The sequence below is a fragment of the Thalia democratica genome, unplaced genomic scaffold (assembly GCF_965202585.1).
Source record: "Thalia democratica unplaced genomic scaffold, ktThaDemo2.hap1.1 HAP1_SCAFFOLD_1143, whole genome shotgun sequence".
Classification (NCBI taxonomy): domain Eukaryota; kingdom Metazoa; phylum Chordata; class Thaliacea; order Salpida; family Salpidae; genus Thalia; species Thalia democratica.
This window is the reverse complement of record NW_028140053.1, coordinates 11,706-29,553: the sequence shown is the minus strand read 5'-3', so window position 1 is coordinate 29,553 and position 17,848 is coordinate 11,706. Positions and strand designations below refer to the sequence as shown.

Sequence of the window (17,848 nt, the reverse complement as noted above, 5' to 3'; positions counted from 1 at the left end):
CAGGACAAGAAATTATAAGAAAGTTTAAAATAAGTTACGTACTTTGTAAAATGTTTTAATACGAAAACTGTCTAACTAAACACAAAAAACTCTTTATACTTCTTTTAGATAAAAATGCCAAATTTCGTCTAAATCTACGGTTGTTTTCGATGATTTTCATGTAATCTTTAGTTGTTTCTAAAGCGTCTAATTGCTTAAATAAATAAAAACAGTTTACTTTCAAATTCAACAAACTGTATTGAAAATATTAATGCAATAATAAGTCTAACTGTTACATACAACTGTATCAGGCATGTTTTTGCACGTTTATCATGACTAATTTTGCCAAGTTGAACTTCAAGTGATGTAACAAACATAATCGTGACAATATAATACATTACTGTATTCAACGTGAAAAGTTGGTAAGTTTATACGACCTAGTAATGTTATTACAATAGAATCAAAGACTTTATGCTTCGAAAGCTATCAACTTTTTATATTTACCTAGAATTTTTTTCAATTCGTAAATATTTCATAAAGTACTAGTTTTTTGTATTAATAACGGTTTATTTAACAGCTTGTTATGAAAAAAAATCCTTAAATAAAAATATTAGTTTTCAATCTAAACTTACTTAACATCACTAACCGACTGTTCAGGTACATTGTGAAAAAAAAAATACAGTGTGTTTTCGTATAGAACTTTTAATTCGTTGCCTTTGGTGTCGAATATTCTAGTTTTTGTTATATATTTTTGAAAACTAACTATGTATCAGTTGTGTCTAGAATGTCCATTTTAATAAAGTTTCATAAAGGTTTACTTTTCAAACCGACACCTTAGTATTCAACTGTAAATTATGAAAAAAAAGTGTTCTTGTTTTAGATAAACTGCTTTCTAATGTTTCCGCGATTATTATAATTTTCTAGAGCAAGTTCAAGGATTTTTTTATATATACAAAAAACAAATTTTTAAGAAATATTACAAAATTTAGCACATTTAAAAAAGAACAAGATCAAATATGTAAAGTACAAAAATCAACTAATACAAAGTTCATAAAGTTAAACAAAAATTGTCAGACTTAATAAAAGTAGTCTTTTTTCTAAGTACTTGTGTTTAAAGACTTATACTTTGAGGTAATTGTATTATAAGTGGCATTTTATATGCTCTGGTAATTTATAAAATCTAATAGACCAAAAATACTTTAAACTTAAGTGTTTATGAACTAATAAAAAAATTGTTGGTTAAATTAACGGGTTAAGAAACACTTTTTCTTCAAGCATTTAGTTTTCACAACTTACCACAAACTGAATTTTTTTTTAGGTACTGTTACTAAAGAATCTGCTGCTTTTTCTAGATAACGAGCCAATTTTTGTATAAAAGGCTGATCGTTAACGGCATTAAATATAAAAAAGCCCTGTTCGGGAAATAATTCCTACAAAAAGCCTATCGTAGATACTAATTATTTAATTAGGATCCTGAAAATTAGTTGTACAACATACAAAAAAAAATCTAATTACATTAAATCAAAATCAGATATAACATTTTTTTATCGTTAACCACACTATAAAGCATATATTTAAAATTATTTTGAAGAAGATAAAACCTTATAGTAAGTTTCTTGTTAAAAAGGTGTTTAAACAAATTTTATAGTTTTATGTTAAACATAAGTGCTCTAGTACAGATTGAGTCAACTCAATTAAGAGCTACCCATGTCTTAAAAATTAGTCTGACGATGTAAACAATTTTGGTTATTAATTTTTTTTTAAGACTTTTATTTGCAATATAATATAAAATAATAAGTTTGATTTTTATAACTATCAAAATTACCTTGAACTCAAATTTATAACTTTTATGAGCACTAACTAGTTGTAATTCGCGTAAAACTTGCTGACAACGATATTACGTGTAATTTGCACATGAGTCACATTACGTACAACATTGAACTTGTAGTGTTAAATTAGCTGAAATAATTAGTAAAGTTTATTGCTTTTCTAACGAATAACTTGGTATTGCTAATTAGTTAGTATAAGCTTTCTAGATAAACAAAACTTTTAGTTTTAACAATAACATGGGTATTTAAAAGATCGACGTAAAAAAAAGTTATATGTTCGTTTTAATTAGTCTTGCAAGGTGATGTTATGACATAGCTTTTTTCTTTGTTAAGTAGTTTCGATAACAATCAATTTGACTAGTATTTAAACTTTGTAACTTATTCGGTAATAATTTTTATAAACTTTTTCAATTAGTTTAGTAGTTTTATCTTTAAACTAATTAAAAATTTCAATCATTTGATGTTTAATGAAATGAAAATAGTTAATTTAAGCAACTTAAAACTAAAATTTGCTTAATGTTTTAGTGTTTTTTAATAGTTTTTATAATTTTTAATTTAATATTGCTTAAACAAAAGTGTGCCAAGCAGTTGAGTTAAAAGTATATACGTTTCTTTTCACAAATTTAAAATAATAATGACTAAACAGACTGAACAATGAATGATAGTGTGTTTATAAGTGTTAATGTTTTTTACCATTTACAGTATTAATGACTTTACAACTTGCTTGAAATTTTTCTTTTTTTTAATTTACTAAGTGCAAGAGTTACACTCAGAATTAGAAAAATTATAATTTGCGACTAAATTTAACTATGATAAATCTCTTACACTTATTAAATAAAAATCTGTAATTTAATAATAAGAAACGCTTTTTTTTTGTTAAAAAAATGAAATAAACGAGTAATTATATTTATTTTTTATTCTAAATGAATGTTTAACAAACTACAAATGTTATCGAAGAAAAGTCAATGAATTTTTTAAGGTTTTGAATGACAGTTTTAAGTATTAAAAAAAAAAAAAATTATAATATCAGAACAATAAATTGTTATTAACCTTTATTTTTATCATGTTAGAACTGTAATGCGCACTTTTTTTTAAATATTAAAAAAAAATCATTTTCAAAAACCAATTCTCAAACTGCTCGTATTAAACTAAATTAACAAATACATTTATATATACTTGTTTCAATAAAAAGTAGTAACAAACTAAATTCTATGTTTTTTTATTGTGAAAATACTTAGTGAGTTTTGAGAGCGTTTATTGTAAATTATACTAAATTTTTTCACTTAAACTCTGTTATAATCAATAAAATAATTTTTATAAGCACTTGTCAAAAAAAAAACAACTGAAATGAAAGTAATTTACGCGAGATTTCCCAAATACGGAACTACCACAATTTCCGAAGTTTTGAAAACGCTGGGATACTCGTGCCAGGATTTGCCGGACAGCTACACCGAAAACTACCAGGTACAACCTACCTAAATGTTAGGATACATGAATGAAATGACTTTAGTCGTTAAATGATATTTTAAATCCCAACAATTAACCATGAATAAATGGACTGGTATTCCAACACAGGGATGTATGGACGTGATGGAGGGGAAATGTAACGCAGTGGAGGAGTTTAGGAGGATGTTTGAAAATGTTGATGCCGTCACAGACTCCCCGGCTTGCTTCTACTGAAAGGAGATACTCGAGGCTTTTCCCGATGCTAAAGTTGTTAATTTTTTAAGTAATGGAAAATTTAAATTTTACTTATCATTACTCTCTGAAATCGTAGAACTAAAATATTTCTTGTAGTTTGCAGAAAAACAAATAAATAAAAAAGTTTTAAATTATTGATACTTTTTGTGCTCTTTTAGAAACACTGTTACGATAATGAAAAGTAATTTTTATTACATTATTCTATTATAAATACTTTTAGACTATATGTTTTTGATAGTTTTAAATTCTTAGTTTTATTGTCTAAATAAATTATATTGTATTAAAAAACCATAATCACTTTAAAACTAATACATTTAAATTTTTTATACATTTACTAAATACTTAAAGTTTTTGGCTGTTCTTCAGTCCTTTTCCTTAATTCTTCTAAATTATAAATTTCCTTCAAAAATATTTAGGAAAATTTAAATCTAATAAGACGTAGTTAGACCTGTTATAACAAACACTTTATTTAAACATAGTCAAAACGAAACAAATTAATAAAATGTCATTATAGCTTTTTTCCTATTTGCTGTTATTTTTGTTTTTAACTTTTAAAACTTCGATAATCAAACCAATAGCAGCAGATGAAAATTTGGCTTTGTTTGAAATTTATTGACTTTTTTCTTTTAATTTTGTTTGGAAAGCCTGTTTATAATAACTCATATATCTACATACTAAACTAGGGGTGGGCAACGTTTTCGAATCAACGCGCCGGATCTGGAAAATTTAGTCTTTTGCGGGCCGGAGCATTTCGACTTGGTGATTTACCGGATCCAGCCGAATAATGACTTTTTAGATCCGAATTCGACTAGATAGTAATTTTAAGTCGAGATCCGGATCTGGTCGGATTATAACTAAAAAAATAAATTCGGATCCAGCCGTTATCTAATTCTGTGGATACAGTTGATCACTTTTTTTAATCCTTTAAATTAACAAAACTTTCTCAAGTCTGACAACTTAAGATGTAGATTGAGACATGTCAGATGTATAAATAATGTCTATAAATAGAATTGAAATTGTAGTTGACAAAGGTACGTATGTAAAATATCGTACTTAAAAACACTTCGCTTGGAGTAAATTGACAAAAAAAAAATTGACTATGTTAGAACAGCACAAAATATTAGGACAAAATGGTGTATTTATTAAAACACATTAATTTATAAAGTAATTCTTAGCATGTTTTCAAAGTCAAATTCTTACAATTTTGTTGTAAAAGTATGATACAAAGTTTTATAAAAAAATTGTGATATTGACCCTTTGCTGGCCTGTCACTTTGCTCGCGGGCCCGTCATTTTCATTTGCGGTTCGGATCCGGCCCGTGGGCCCTACGTTGCCCTCGCCTATACTAAACTGTTGTCTTTTAAACTGTTAGTAAGGACATTAAAAAACTAAGTATTAAAAATGGCTAAAGTACAGTCAAAGAGCTTTAGGTATCAAAACAGTTTAGAAAAAGTTAAAAGTTTGTCGATTTCAAGTTGCAAATGGTTTTTAAGCTAAATTCTTTGTTTTAATGGTTTTATATACCAGAGTTAAAAAATTTTAATTAAAACTTATTAGTTGTAAAAAATACAAAATTATTAGTTTGTAAAAACATGTTTCAGGTACTTATGGGCACGAGAGACAGCGAAGAGGTTTGGTACAGAAGCTTCAAGAAGCAACTAGACTCAATTGAGAGAAGAGATTTTCAGTTCTTCACTGTATTTTCGCCTGAGTTCAGGAAAGTTGGAAGTTTCATTAATGCGCTGCGTGAGTGATTGATTGAAAATAAATTATTTTAACTACCTTAAACACAAACTTCGTTTTATTACATAAATTTATCATTTAAAAGTTTTAAAGTATTTATAAGGTATACTTTGTTTTAAATCTATAAAAGTTAGAGTTTAAACTTTTTTTTTTAATAGTTTTGAGAAGTATTTAAAACCTTTGATAGAATACTAAAATTTTTGTACATGATAGTCCACTTACTTTGTTTTGCTTATTAACTATAAGTTAATAAATTATCAGGAGGCTTTAAGCTATATTTTTATACTAACTTATTAGTCTTTTCTATATTATTTTTTTGTTTTTTGAAAACCATAGATGTAAAAACATTGTAAAATATAATAAATTTTTCAAAATTACTTAGAGTATTATAAATTTTAACTATATCTACAGAAGAAACTCTAAATTACAAACATACATCTTTATTTATACAAAATTCTTTTAATTTATTTTAACTCAAAGTCAAGTGTATTAATGTGCATTATTTTTACGTAATAAAGTAATATGTTTTTTTTACGTTTTGCCTTGATGCTTTCGAGGATTATATGCATATACTTTTGAGCTTTTTGATTTTAGTGACTACTTTAAAACTGTAAGCAAAGCTAATGGTATAAAGTAAAAGTTTAGTAGAGTTGTTTCAGTAAGCTTACTGTGAAAACATTAAATTTTAAATGTCTTGAAATATACATGAAACTTTAAAATTATGTAAATATATCTAATTGAAAATACTGGGTATATAGCACTAGCTCAATACTAAACTTATTACTATTGTATCTCATATTCAAAACTCTTTTAACATATAAGTTAAACTTTAAGCCGTTCAGAAATAATTAAAAACACTATAAAACAATAATTGTTTTTTGTGTTGTGAATATAAGGATTTTAAAAAATAAAATAAGAAATTAAACACTTTATAATATTGTTCGCATTTTATGTATTGCCGGCTATAAGTTATATACCAAAAAAATAGTTGTTTATACGTAAATAAAGAATATTTTTATAAATTTTCATTATATTTTTGTCCTACTACATAAGATAATTAAACAGATAAGAACATGTATGGTTTATCTTATGAAGGAGGCATTTCATGTAAGTTGAACTCGAGTGAACATCATCTTAAAAGCTCGTACAGAAGACACAATGCTGATGTCATAATGGTAAAATTTTAACTATTTGCTGTAATCATTTTAACTAGTTTGATAAAGAAAAATTTATTTATGATTTAGAATCTAATTGTAGAGTGCTTTCTTTGATAAACAGTCAGATCGTTTAGTTAATGTCTATAAACTAGCATGCTGTTTTACAAATTTAACTAATTATTTTGCGTGCCTTAATTTTTTCAAATCAAAATTAATTAAAAGTGTTTTTACTGTGACATACGGTTGGAAACCAATTTGCGAGTTCTTGAGAAAACCAGTCCCGGATGTCGAGTTTCCCCACAAGAACAAAAACGCATCCCAAAACCAAGATCTTGTTGACACGCATCCGACTTTTAAAAAAATCAAAAACCAATCATACGCAAATTTAGCTTTGCTGGTCGCTTTGATTTCTTTTATTGTTTACAATCTTTTATGTTAGAAGTTAAAGCTCGAAATTTTTTGAAACTTTAAATAGTTTTTTTTTAAACAGTTAGTTTCTTCACAAAAATTTTAAGCTGATCTTAAGAAAATTACAAGACTTTTTTTATGGTAAATACTTCTGAAGTGTTCATTAAAACCGCAATTGAATTAAAACACATATCTAAAGTGGTTTTGATTAAAGGTAAAACTTTTTTTTATGCTGTTTTTTTGAAAAGTAATTACTTTTTGTGTTCGTTATATACAAAGTCTTTAAACCTTTAAAATAAAAATATGTTTCCACTTTAATTAAATACTCTTTATAAATTTTTCTTGATATTTAGATTAACTTATTTACCTGCTAAATTAAAACTAAACTGGTAAATTGTTTTCTAATTCAAATAATTTTTTCTTACTTTATATTTTAGCTTTTTTATCATCAAATGCCATCCTAATAGCTTCATTAAAAATAAGCGTTAAGAATATGAAGCTCTATCTTTTCCGTAACCTTTTACGTCCCTTAAGTTAAATAAAAAATAGAAACATGTAATTTAAATTAAATCAATGGTTATAGAACGCTTGTATTGTATTATTTTGCTTGTTTTATGATAATAAAATGCAAGTTATAATCAAGTAAAAACACATGAGTGATTTCAAACCTTTATTATTATTTTAGTTTTACTTTTTAAATTTTTATTTTATTTATACTGCTAGAAGCATTTTTTAAGCTAAACACTTTTAAAAATAGTTCATATTAATTTCTAAAAATTGTTTACATTTTCAAACTATATTTGACACAATTTGCTGTTTTTATGGTACTAAATAATTTTAGTAAGAACATGTTGTAAATTTACACTAAATTTAAACCTTAAAAACTTGTGTATAGCTTTCATTAAAAGTATAAGATTTTTAAACTTGAACTAAATAAATGACCTTATAAAATTCTAAGTTTGAATAAAATTTATTTTTTACTTTTTTTGTGAGCTAGAGGAAAAATAAATTAAAAAAGATTGCTATGTTGCATTTTATAAACAGTTCTAAACCAAACAATTTGAATTTGAATAATCTTTTTTAAATATAAAGCATTTTAAAAATGCGGGATTTTTCGTAACAAGAGAACTTTTTTATAAAAAAAAAAGATTTTATAGTGATATACACATATTGTAAAAATATTTTACTTCGTTATTAGTGTTGAAGAACAATGTATGCTTGCAAGTAGTTTAATAGTATATATAATACAATCTTTGTATAGGTAGACTTACTCACAAAATAAAAATTTAGTTTTTTACTAAAACGTAGAGACATAATAAAAAGTAGAGACAGTTTCAGATTATTTTCACAACTTTTAAATTTCTAACTTGAAATATTAAAATTATAGCTAATAAATTCTCAGATGCCTATGGTTATAAAACTGATAAACAATGTGTTTATATAATAAAGCAACGCATTGTGTAGAAATGCTAAAAGAATAAATAACTTCTGGTGTCACTTATTGCCTTTAGATATTATTATTGGAAATTAAACTAGGTTTTTATTTTGCTTTAGTCAAGTGCAATTGTCTTCTATAAAGAAAACCAACATTTTAAAATAAAATAAAAGCTTTGTTTTTAAAAAAATAAAATAAAAGCTTTGTTTTAGAAAAAAGTCAAGATTTTAGGAATAAAACGTATATCAAATTAATGTTTTATTATTTATTTTTAGTAGTACTTGACGATGTAACAACAAAAAATAGTTCTTAGCTTTTTATTTGAGCAAGTTTACTAAGTACAAAAAAGGGTAATTTAATACTAATTTTAATAATTTGTTTTTGTTCAATATAATTCTTTAAACATACGCTGTCATACGCTATCTTTTTGTAACAATAGTATTTTACATTAATAATAGTTTTTTTTCTATACTCATGTTTACTTTATTACTTTTACGTATAGTTTATGGATTAACAGTTTATTTTAAAATTTTTTAAATGATTTTTTAAACAAATGAAACAGCTTTAAATTAATATCATACCATTAAAAAACTAAATATTTTACAAAACTATTGGTTTCATTTTAATAAAAAGCCTAAGGTTAATAAAATTTTTACAGCTTCATTTATTTCTAAGTAGGAATAATTTAAATCGATTTAAGCTTTTAAATTTAAAACGACTAATTTATCAATAAATTGTAACTGTAACCTTTAAGGTATAATGCAAAACATGAAATATGTAAACGTATATTAAATTAACTTTGCTCACATAATTTAAATAATTACTTTTTTAAAATATAAAATTTTATTTATTGTAACAAATGAAATAAAACTTTATAAATAATAAAAAAATATACATTGCATCGTAAATTAGTTTTTTATTATCTTGTTTAGTTTGAAGTTGTATAAATGTTTAGTATAAATTAACTGTTTTCTAAAATATTTTGTTTTGGTATCGGTTTTTATTAAAAAGTTTAAACACATACCAATCAATGAAAAAAATCGAAAGTTTGTTGATTAGTTTGGTATTGCACATCGTCAGAATAAAGTTTAGTATTGAATTTCTACAGTTTTAAATATTTTCATTTTAACAATTTTACCTTAAAAATAACTTCATATCAGTGAAGCAAAACTTAATTCTAAACTAAACTTTTAAACAGGTTTTTACATTTAACTCTTTATAACGTAACTATTTTTAGGTAAATAATTAAAAATCATTGTATATAACTATGAAAAAAGTTTTATACCATACTCTTATCAGCTTTTAGTAATCTTATTCTGACGATGTGCCAAATAAAATTAATTAATTAACTTTCGAAGTTTTAAAAAATGAGTGATTTATGTTTAAACTTTTAAATCAACTATTTTCTACAGTTTACAACTGTATAAATTAAATGTATGGTTGGAACAACATCAATAACTTTAAGAATTTGTTAATTAATGTAGGTTGGTATCTCCTTTAAACTGAAAAATATAAAACTTCTGTACTTTTAGACCTACAAAAAGCTTTATTTTTAGCTTTTAAATTTGATTTTAAAACTCTTTATTAAGTGAAAAAAAATTGTGATAAGCATCAATCATGTGTGTACATCTATAAACTTGTATTATAAAGAGTAATGAACTGATTTTAAAATGTTTCGTAAACAAACTCATAAAAATGTTTCGAAAACCTTTGATTGTTTTAAAACAGTTCTAATATGTTGTAAAACTAGTCTATGCTGTTTGATGCTTTTCAATATAGTCGTTTAGATAAGCTTTAAACCGACATTTGGTGTTATAGATCCTACACGTTTAACACGTTTTATAGGTGATCTGTTTTTAATATATATGAGTTTAAAAGTTTGGAGAAAACTTTTAAATTCATATTAAACTTTGCTTAAAGTTTTAAGCTTAACAGCATTTTTATGTGCCTTGAAGCTATTTATATTTATTCACTAACGATTTAGTTATATATTCTAGTGTTTTAACTGTATTTAAAGTTTAATGAAGTTAGTGTTAGGCTTTTAATTGTGTAGGATAAAGTTATTAACAGTATTTTAAAAAGCAATAGTTCATTTCTTTTAACGTTAAGTTTAAGACGATTTTAAACTACTAAGTAAAAATAAGTAAAAGGTAGTTTTTTTTACAATCGTTTTTACTTTCTTGTTTTTAAAGGTATGGTATATATTTATACATATCTAAATTAGTGTATATCAGTGATGTCTTAAATTTTAAAATGTAAGTATCCTAATAAATAAGCTTAAATATACTATTATTTTATTTCATAGTTAAAGTTGATATACAAAAAAAACAGCTTTTTTTATTAAACCAAGTAATTATCAGTAGTAATGAAACAAATATAATTTTATAAAAGGTAGGTAAAGAAACTAGTTTTAATTTATCATGAGCTATTAAATCGAACAAGAACTTTGACTACTGTAAGTAATCAAATAGTTTACATATTAGCAATGGAACTTATTCAGTATAAATAAACTATTTAGATATATATAAATATAGTTATATGACCATTTTAACAAAGAAAGACCAGAATTAAACCAAACATAACAATTTATATATAAAAATGTTTTATATAAACTAGATCCTTAGTTTTCAAACTTTTAAAGCTTTGAAAATCCAAATTACATAAATAAAAGTTCTAAGTAAATTATATGATTAAAACTACTTAAATTTAAATTACAATTAAAAACAGTATTTTATAAGATAGTCTTACAACAAAGTGATAACAGCATTTCACCAGAGCTACAAATTTTTGTTTTATACTTATGTAATTTTGTACAGTATTTTATATATTTAGATTGAACTTTTACTATTCTTTAATTATCTTACCTACTTTATGCAGTTTCCAGTGACTATATAAAAATATAATAATAATTCAGTATCATAAACAAGTTGGTATTTTTTTAAAAGTAATAGAAATATTTATAGAAATATTTTCTATATTTTTAACGCATAAAAACAATTTTTACAGCTTTTGCTTTTAAAAACTAATTATTGTGCAACAGTTTCGTCGTTAGCATCGTTCATGTATGTACACCTAAACTTAAAATAATAATTAATTGTTTTTAAATGTTTCGTAAAATATTTGTGAAAATGTTTTATTAATTTCTGATACAATTTTTATGTATTTTCTAATTAACATCATTGGAAAGTATACGTAAAAATCAGTTTGATTTGCATATTTGCTGAGCCAGCAATTTATTTTTTAGTTTGTTTTTTAAATCATTTATACATTTATCTCTAACCAACCTTACCCAAACGTATTAAAATTTAATCAACAAACAAAGTTTTTATAATCAAAATTAAAATAACATGAAAAAAAGTTTTCTTATTAATTAGCAAGTATGCAAATCAGACGGTTACATGACAATTCAAATTCTGACAACTCAAATTCCGACAATTCAAATTCTTAAAAATATATTTCAGAGACTATACCTCAATAAGTAATATAAATTTGAAAAAAATAAAAAATGCATATGTAGATCGTATCTACAACAATATTTACAAGCCCCTTTTTTTCCTTTTTGCAAAATCTAAAATATTTTTCAAGATATTCTAAAATTACTAAAAACAGCTATGTTTTTTCTTTTATTTATATCATATCTCAAAAAATATTTGATGTTTTGCAAAAAGAAAAAAATGGTTTTAAATATTAATATGGCCTACATATTCATTTTTATTTTTGACAAATATACATTACTTTTTTTGTTTGTGGACGTTTCATTATTTTTTTTAAGAATTTGAATTGTCCAAATTTGAATAGTCGTGCACCTAAATTAGACTGACCTTTAAATATATTTGCTGACATTAATCAACAGTCAGTGACACTTTTTAGTATTTCCCTTTAGTCTAAAGTCTAAACCGAATAGTGGTAGCTCAAATCATAAAAATTAAGCCGTTATGTACGTGATCTGTTTATAATATATATTTTTTAAAGTTTGGAGAACACTTTAGAATTTTGTTTTGAGTTATGCTATAAGTTTATGTTTAGCATAACTTTTAATTGCCATATATGATGGTGTTATTTGTACTTAAAGAGCAGTAGTTTTTTTTTTTTACGTTTAGTTCAAGTTAAATTCAAAGCATTAAGTTAAATTAAAATATTTTTTTGTGTGTTTTATAATTGAGCGTTTAAAACGTTTTATTTTTTTTTGTTTTTGTTTTTAAACGCACAGTAAATTTCTAAACATTTCTAAAGTACTACATTCTAATGATGATTGAAAACATTATAATAGTTATGTTATTAAAGAGTCTTAAACACACAAGTTTGTATGAATATATTAGTTTTGTTTAAATGTATAAAACTGATAAAAGAAAATGTATCAAACTTTATTTATGTAAACTAAGTACTTACCAATATAATTAAATCAACAAAAAAAAAAGATAAACTAAATTTTGTAAAAGGTGTGTATAAAGAAACAAATTTAATTCATTACAATATTATAAGCTAATTACCTAAGCGCGTGTTTTGATAATTACAAGAAAAGAAAAATTTCATATATTACCAGATATAACTAATAAAAGATTAATTCACCACTTTTACATAAGTGATAATAATTATATAAAGCGTACAAACAAAGCAAAACTAGAAAAAAAATAAAATATTTTATAGCATATAAAAATAATTTTTTTGTAAACAAGATACGTAATTCTCATATTTTCAAAAGCGATGAACAATAGAATATATTATAGAAAGTTCTATGTAAATAATTTTAACTTTTGTATAATCAAAAACAGTTTTACCACAAAATATTTTATCAAAATTTGTCGAAATATAGTTTAAAAACATTTTAGTTTTAAAAATACGTTTTGCGGTGAAAATGGTTAACTTATAAAGCTCGTATAGAACATCTGTATCTTCTTAAAAAAAAAGATTTACTTTTTTTTTTATAAATTGCTTACATTAACCATAAAAAAGATTAGTCTTAGTAGAAATTTTACTTCTTTTTTTAACATACCTGTATTTAAAAACCGATTTTTTAAATTTTATCCAAAACTAACGGTGTGTGCAAAAGTTGCTACTTGTCCAAAGTTAACCTGCTTTTGAAAATGATACAACTAAAAAAAAATTATTTTTTTTATAAATTTTATTTTTTTTGTAAAACATAAATGTTTATTTTACTAACAAAAACTAGGCAGTATACTTTCATAAAATAAATTCAAGACCTTAACTAGACAAATGTAGCTTCACAGCTAATATTTTTTAAAGACTTCACACCGTAGTATATTGAGTAAATAACCCATTTGATTTCGTTTGTTTTTAATTATTCTAATTTTTAATTTAGAAATAAAAATGAACTGTAGCGAAATATGGTTGAAACACAAGGGCTGGTTTGTAGTGGGAGCCGTTTGCTTCAACCTCATAGGACTTGGCGGTTTTATCAAAAGCTTTGGAAACTTGACGCAGTCTTTACGGAGCGAATTTGAAAGCTCAGAGGCTTTAACAGGTTAGATTAATAATATAATAAACTTTAGTGTGTTCAATTTTTTTCACTAACAGCTTATATGTTAGTGCTTAGCTTATATGATTCTATTTTTAGCTTCAAAATCTAAACAGAGTATATTTCTGAAGCTTATTTTGTGAAACTCGGATTTTTTGGTTTTATCATAACACAAGTGTTACTTATTTAGGCTTTATCGGTTCTCTGACTTTCGGAGTCACATTTTGTTTCAGTCCGGTCAGTTTTGTTGTGATGAAGAAGATAGGAACTCGCAAAACTGTCATCATTGGCTTTTCATTGGTGCTTATCGGCATGATATCAAGCTCTTACGTCAACAATATATACTTGCTTCTGCTGACTTACAGGTATTATTTTGAAACTTTTATTGTGAATGAACTGAATCGTAGCATACACAGCCGTTTGAAATTTAGAATTGAGTAGTCATTGATTTTTTGTGTTTAGAAAGTCGAGCTAAGATTCAAACATAGCTGTATAAAATCAACGGTTTTCAAAAATCTTTTTTTTTTGTTCGTTTTCAATTTTTAGAAAATGAGAGAAGTTGAAATTTAAAGTGTTTTTGTTTTTTTCTTCATAGAATTTCTCAAAATGTTGCACAATTTTTGTCAAAACTTATTTTTAAAACCTAGACAACTAATTATCTAAAACTTTTACAATTTTTCTTCGATATGGTAAAATGTAAATTGTAAATTAAATAGAACTGATAAAAGCTATAAGTTTTAGAGTTCTTTTAAGGCTTTTAAAAACTTTATTGAAATGAATTCCAAGTAGGCTTTAAAACATTCTTGTGAAAGCAACAAAAAGTTGTTATACAAGAACATTCCTTTCTGTAATTAGATTTAGCTTCTTCATTATGTGTGCTTTAACACTAGAAAACAATGTAAAATTTCCAACAGAGTTTTTTTTAGTTATAAAATTGTAAATACATCTTTGCTATGTCATAAAAGCACCGTTGAGTTTTCGAAAAACATGTTATAAAGTTTAAGTAAAACAAGTTCAAATTAAAAAAAATCAAAAATTTTAATTTAAACTATTTATTTTATTGTTTAGAAACTCTTTTTACCATATTTTAATTAAATAAAAAACAAAGCCGTGTTTGTAAACTTTAAGCTTTTCTGCATTGTTTATTATGCATTAGTTTTGAAGTAAGCTTTGCAATATTTTTTGAAAATTTTGACTAGGAAAAACCAAAAATGACCGCAATTAAGCCTACATAACTCCTAAAATGCTTGAAAAACACTGTTATGAAAACAAATATTAAGTTCTATCTAACTATGTATATCCCTTGGTTGCATGACTGTTTAAATTCGGACAAGTAAAATTCCGAAAATATAAAATCTTAAAGCAATGTTTAAACGGCCACAACTCAAAAAATAGTATACATATAAAAAAAGCGCTCGTACATCTAATTGTTACCTACCTTCTTTTTTAAGTTTAATACATATTTTGAGATATTGCTTAAAAAACTTATAAACTATAATATTAAAAGAAATAGTTTTGAGACTGTTTTTTGAATTTTTTTTTTCTTTTTACAATCATAATCTTACTAATTAGACCTACAACCATTTTTTATTTTTTTCAGATATTTATAACATTTTAAGTAGCGCGACTTTAATTTTTTTTTTAAAGAATTAGAACGATCATGTAACCATAAACATGTAACCACTTTGTTTTAATTTCATCAGTCACACCTAAAAAGTCAGTGTCCGCTTGCAAACGCACAATAAAATTATCATAAAATAATTGTAATAAAGTTTTGACCTTGAATATTTTTTTGTGATAATGATGTGAAAAATAACAATATGCTTTAAATAAGCTTGAAGTTTGTATCTAAATCACCATTTGGTGATTTAAAGAAGGTAACAAACTTAAAAGTATACATAAACAAAATTAATTTAAAAATAATTTTGATCGAAATAATTATTGTTAAGTTTATTGGTTGGAACCGGAGCGAATTTTTTTTCAATCCTTCAATGATTCTGATTGGATCGCATTTCAAGGACAAAAATAAAGGATTGGCTACTTGTCTCGCAACTACAGGACTGTCTATTGGTGTTTTGTTTGTAGCTGGAAATTTTAATGCACTTATATCAAAAGACTAACTAGTTTTGTATGCATTAGTGTATTTCAAACGTTTTTTAGAAAAAGTTTTTATTTTGTAGTTATAGTGAATTAAAAAAAAAGTTTTTTATTTACATTTTGAGCAATCCTATTTAACAATACAGTCTAAAACAACATTACTAGGTTTTTGATTCCAGAACGCCTTTTTTATAAACACGAAATAATTACAAACATTTTCTCTGCGTTTTTCCCTTTTGTTTTCAAAGCAGCAATTCACGCAGGCAGCTTGGCGATGAACCCACTCACCGGCTACCTGGTCGACGCGTACGGGTGGAGGAACGCGTACAGGATTACGTGCGCCTACGTCATTTCCGCCGCGGTGGTCGGTGTTCCCTTGTACCGCGAACCGGACAGCAGCAAACCGGATGACCGAAAATCCAACGGCGTCGAGCTGCAGGGTTTGTTGATTTCTTTTCCTTGTGGGCGTTAAACAAATGTGCTTGGTTTTTATTTTCACAGTTTTGGTTGTTTTACTTCAACAAAATTATGAAAATTTTATCCCATCCTAGTATTAAACTACTAGGTAAAATTGGCAACTGAACTTCAAGGTATTGAAACGTTTATACTTTAATACAAGCATGTGTTTTTCATAGCCACCATATCATTAAAATACTTGATAATATTAGAAACTGAAGCAAACAACATTGAGCGGAATGATGTGAAAATTAAAGAAGAGAAAGTGAACAAGTTGAGCACACCTAGAATGTTGATAAATCCAGGTATTTTTTTGTGGATACTTGCCACCACTCTATGGAGCGTGTCCTTCGTGTTTCCGTATATATTCATAGTAAATTGTTTACTGATTTCTACTTTTGCTGTAATAATTTATCGTTTGCAACAATAGCTTACTTATTAAATTATGTTACATTTAAAATATTAAACAAAAAAAATTGAATTAATTCCTGTAAACCATATCAACCATAAAGTAAACATTTTTATTTTACTATTATTGAGTTGAAAACGAATTTGACAATTAATCCATCCAAGAAGGAGATTCAAAATTAAAACAATAAAGTTATAACATTTTTTATTTACTCAAAACTTACTAAACGGAAATCAAAACAGATCAAATACACGAAAACAACGTTCAGTGCGACCACAATCTAAGCAAACTGCCTCATGATTGTTTTCGGAGTCATAGATTTCATCGGGCGTCTTTTTGGAGGCTTCATTGCGGAGCGTAGCCGGATAAACCTGACTTATGTGTACGCAATTTTCACAACAGTTTCCGGGGTGGTTACGATGGTAACTATTCCAATCAACAACTTTACCTGGATGTACTTCTACGCATTTTGTCAGTTGAAGTAATACTTATGCATGGTAAATTTTAATGTTTAATTTTTTTTTTTGATGTTGCATGCATTAGTTCAAGCGTTTATTATATTTAACGTAAATATTTATAACATATGAGTGACATCACGTCAAACGAGCATTATTTATTCTATTTTATTTATTTAAATTTTTATTTTGTTTTTCTTTTAAATTGGTATACTTTAAGTCCAATGCCTTTAACTGAAAGTTTATTTTGCATTGCTTAAGTATATATTTTAACTATCATTCTACTTTTTTACAATTTATAACGTGCAGGCTGCGGAATGACGTCAGGTCAGGCGAACTCGATGATTTACGTCACAGGTCACAAATTGTTCGGGAGTTTGTACGGAAACCGCGTATGGACGTACGTGTACGTGGGAAAAGCAGTTGGTAAGTTGCTGTCTCGACCTTCTTATAAGTTTTACAAAACCACTTTGCATGAAAAAAAAGTATAACAGTTTTAATTCTTAAAAGTGACTTAATTTTTTTTTCTCTTTTTCTTCTTGTGTGTTCTTATTATGTGGCTCAGGCTTTGATATCTGAGTCAACATAGCACAATGAACAACATAATAACATTATGACTTTATTAGTTTATTTAGATTTAAACTAAAACTTAAGAAATAGCTATTAGCTGTTTAGCTATACACATTTTATTACTAATGTAAAT

General features: G+C 25.4%; 1 protein-coding gene across 1 annotated transcript; it reads left to right on the top strand.

The window, feature by feature from the left end:
* Positions 1-4,910: 4,910 nt before the first annotated feature.
* On the top strand, positions 4,911-17,636 carry LOC145847899 (monocarboxylate transporter 2-like). Its single transcript, XM_082953752.1, has 8 exons — positions 4,911-4,919; positions 5,111-5,255; positions 13,573-13,734; positions 13,919-14,146; positions 16,089-16,265; positions 16,461-16,586; positions 16,976-17,161; positions 17,455-17,636. Exons 1-8 carry the CDS (start codon positions 4,911-4,913, stop codon positions 17,634-17,636), a joined length of 1,215 nt encoding a protein of 404 aa, XP_082809878.1.
* The last annotated feature ends 212 nt before the right edge of the window (positions 17,637-17,848 follow it).

What these genes read in the sequence shown, in the direction of transcription:
- LOC145847899 (XM_082953752.1), top strand. An exon ending in AAGCTCAGAGGCTTTAACAG is followed by an intron (nt 13,735 to 13,918) that starts GTTAGATTAATA and finishes TTACTTATTTAG; the next exon opens with GCTTTATCGGTTCTCTGACT. An exon ending in GATGTACTTCTACGCATTTT is followed by an intron (nt 17,162 to 17,454) that starts GTCAGTTGAAGT and finishes TATAACGTGCAG; the next exon opens with GCTGCGGAATGACGTCAGGT.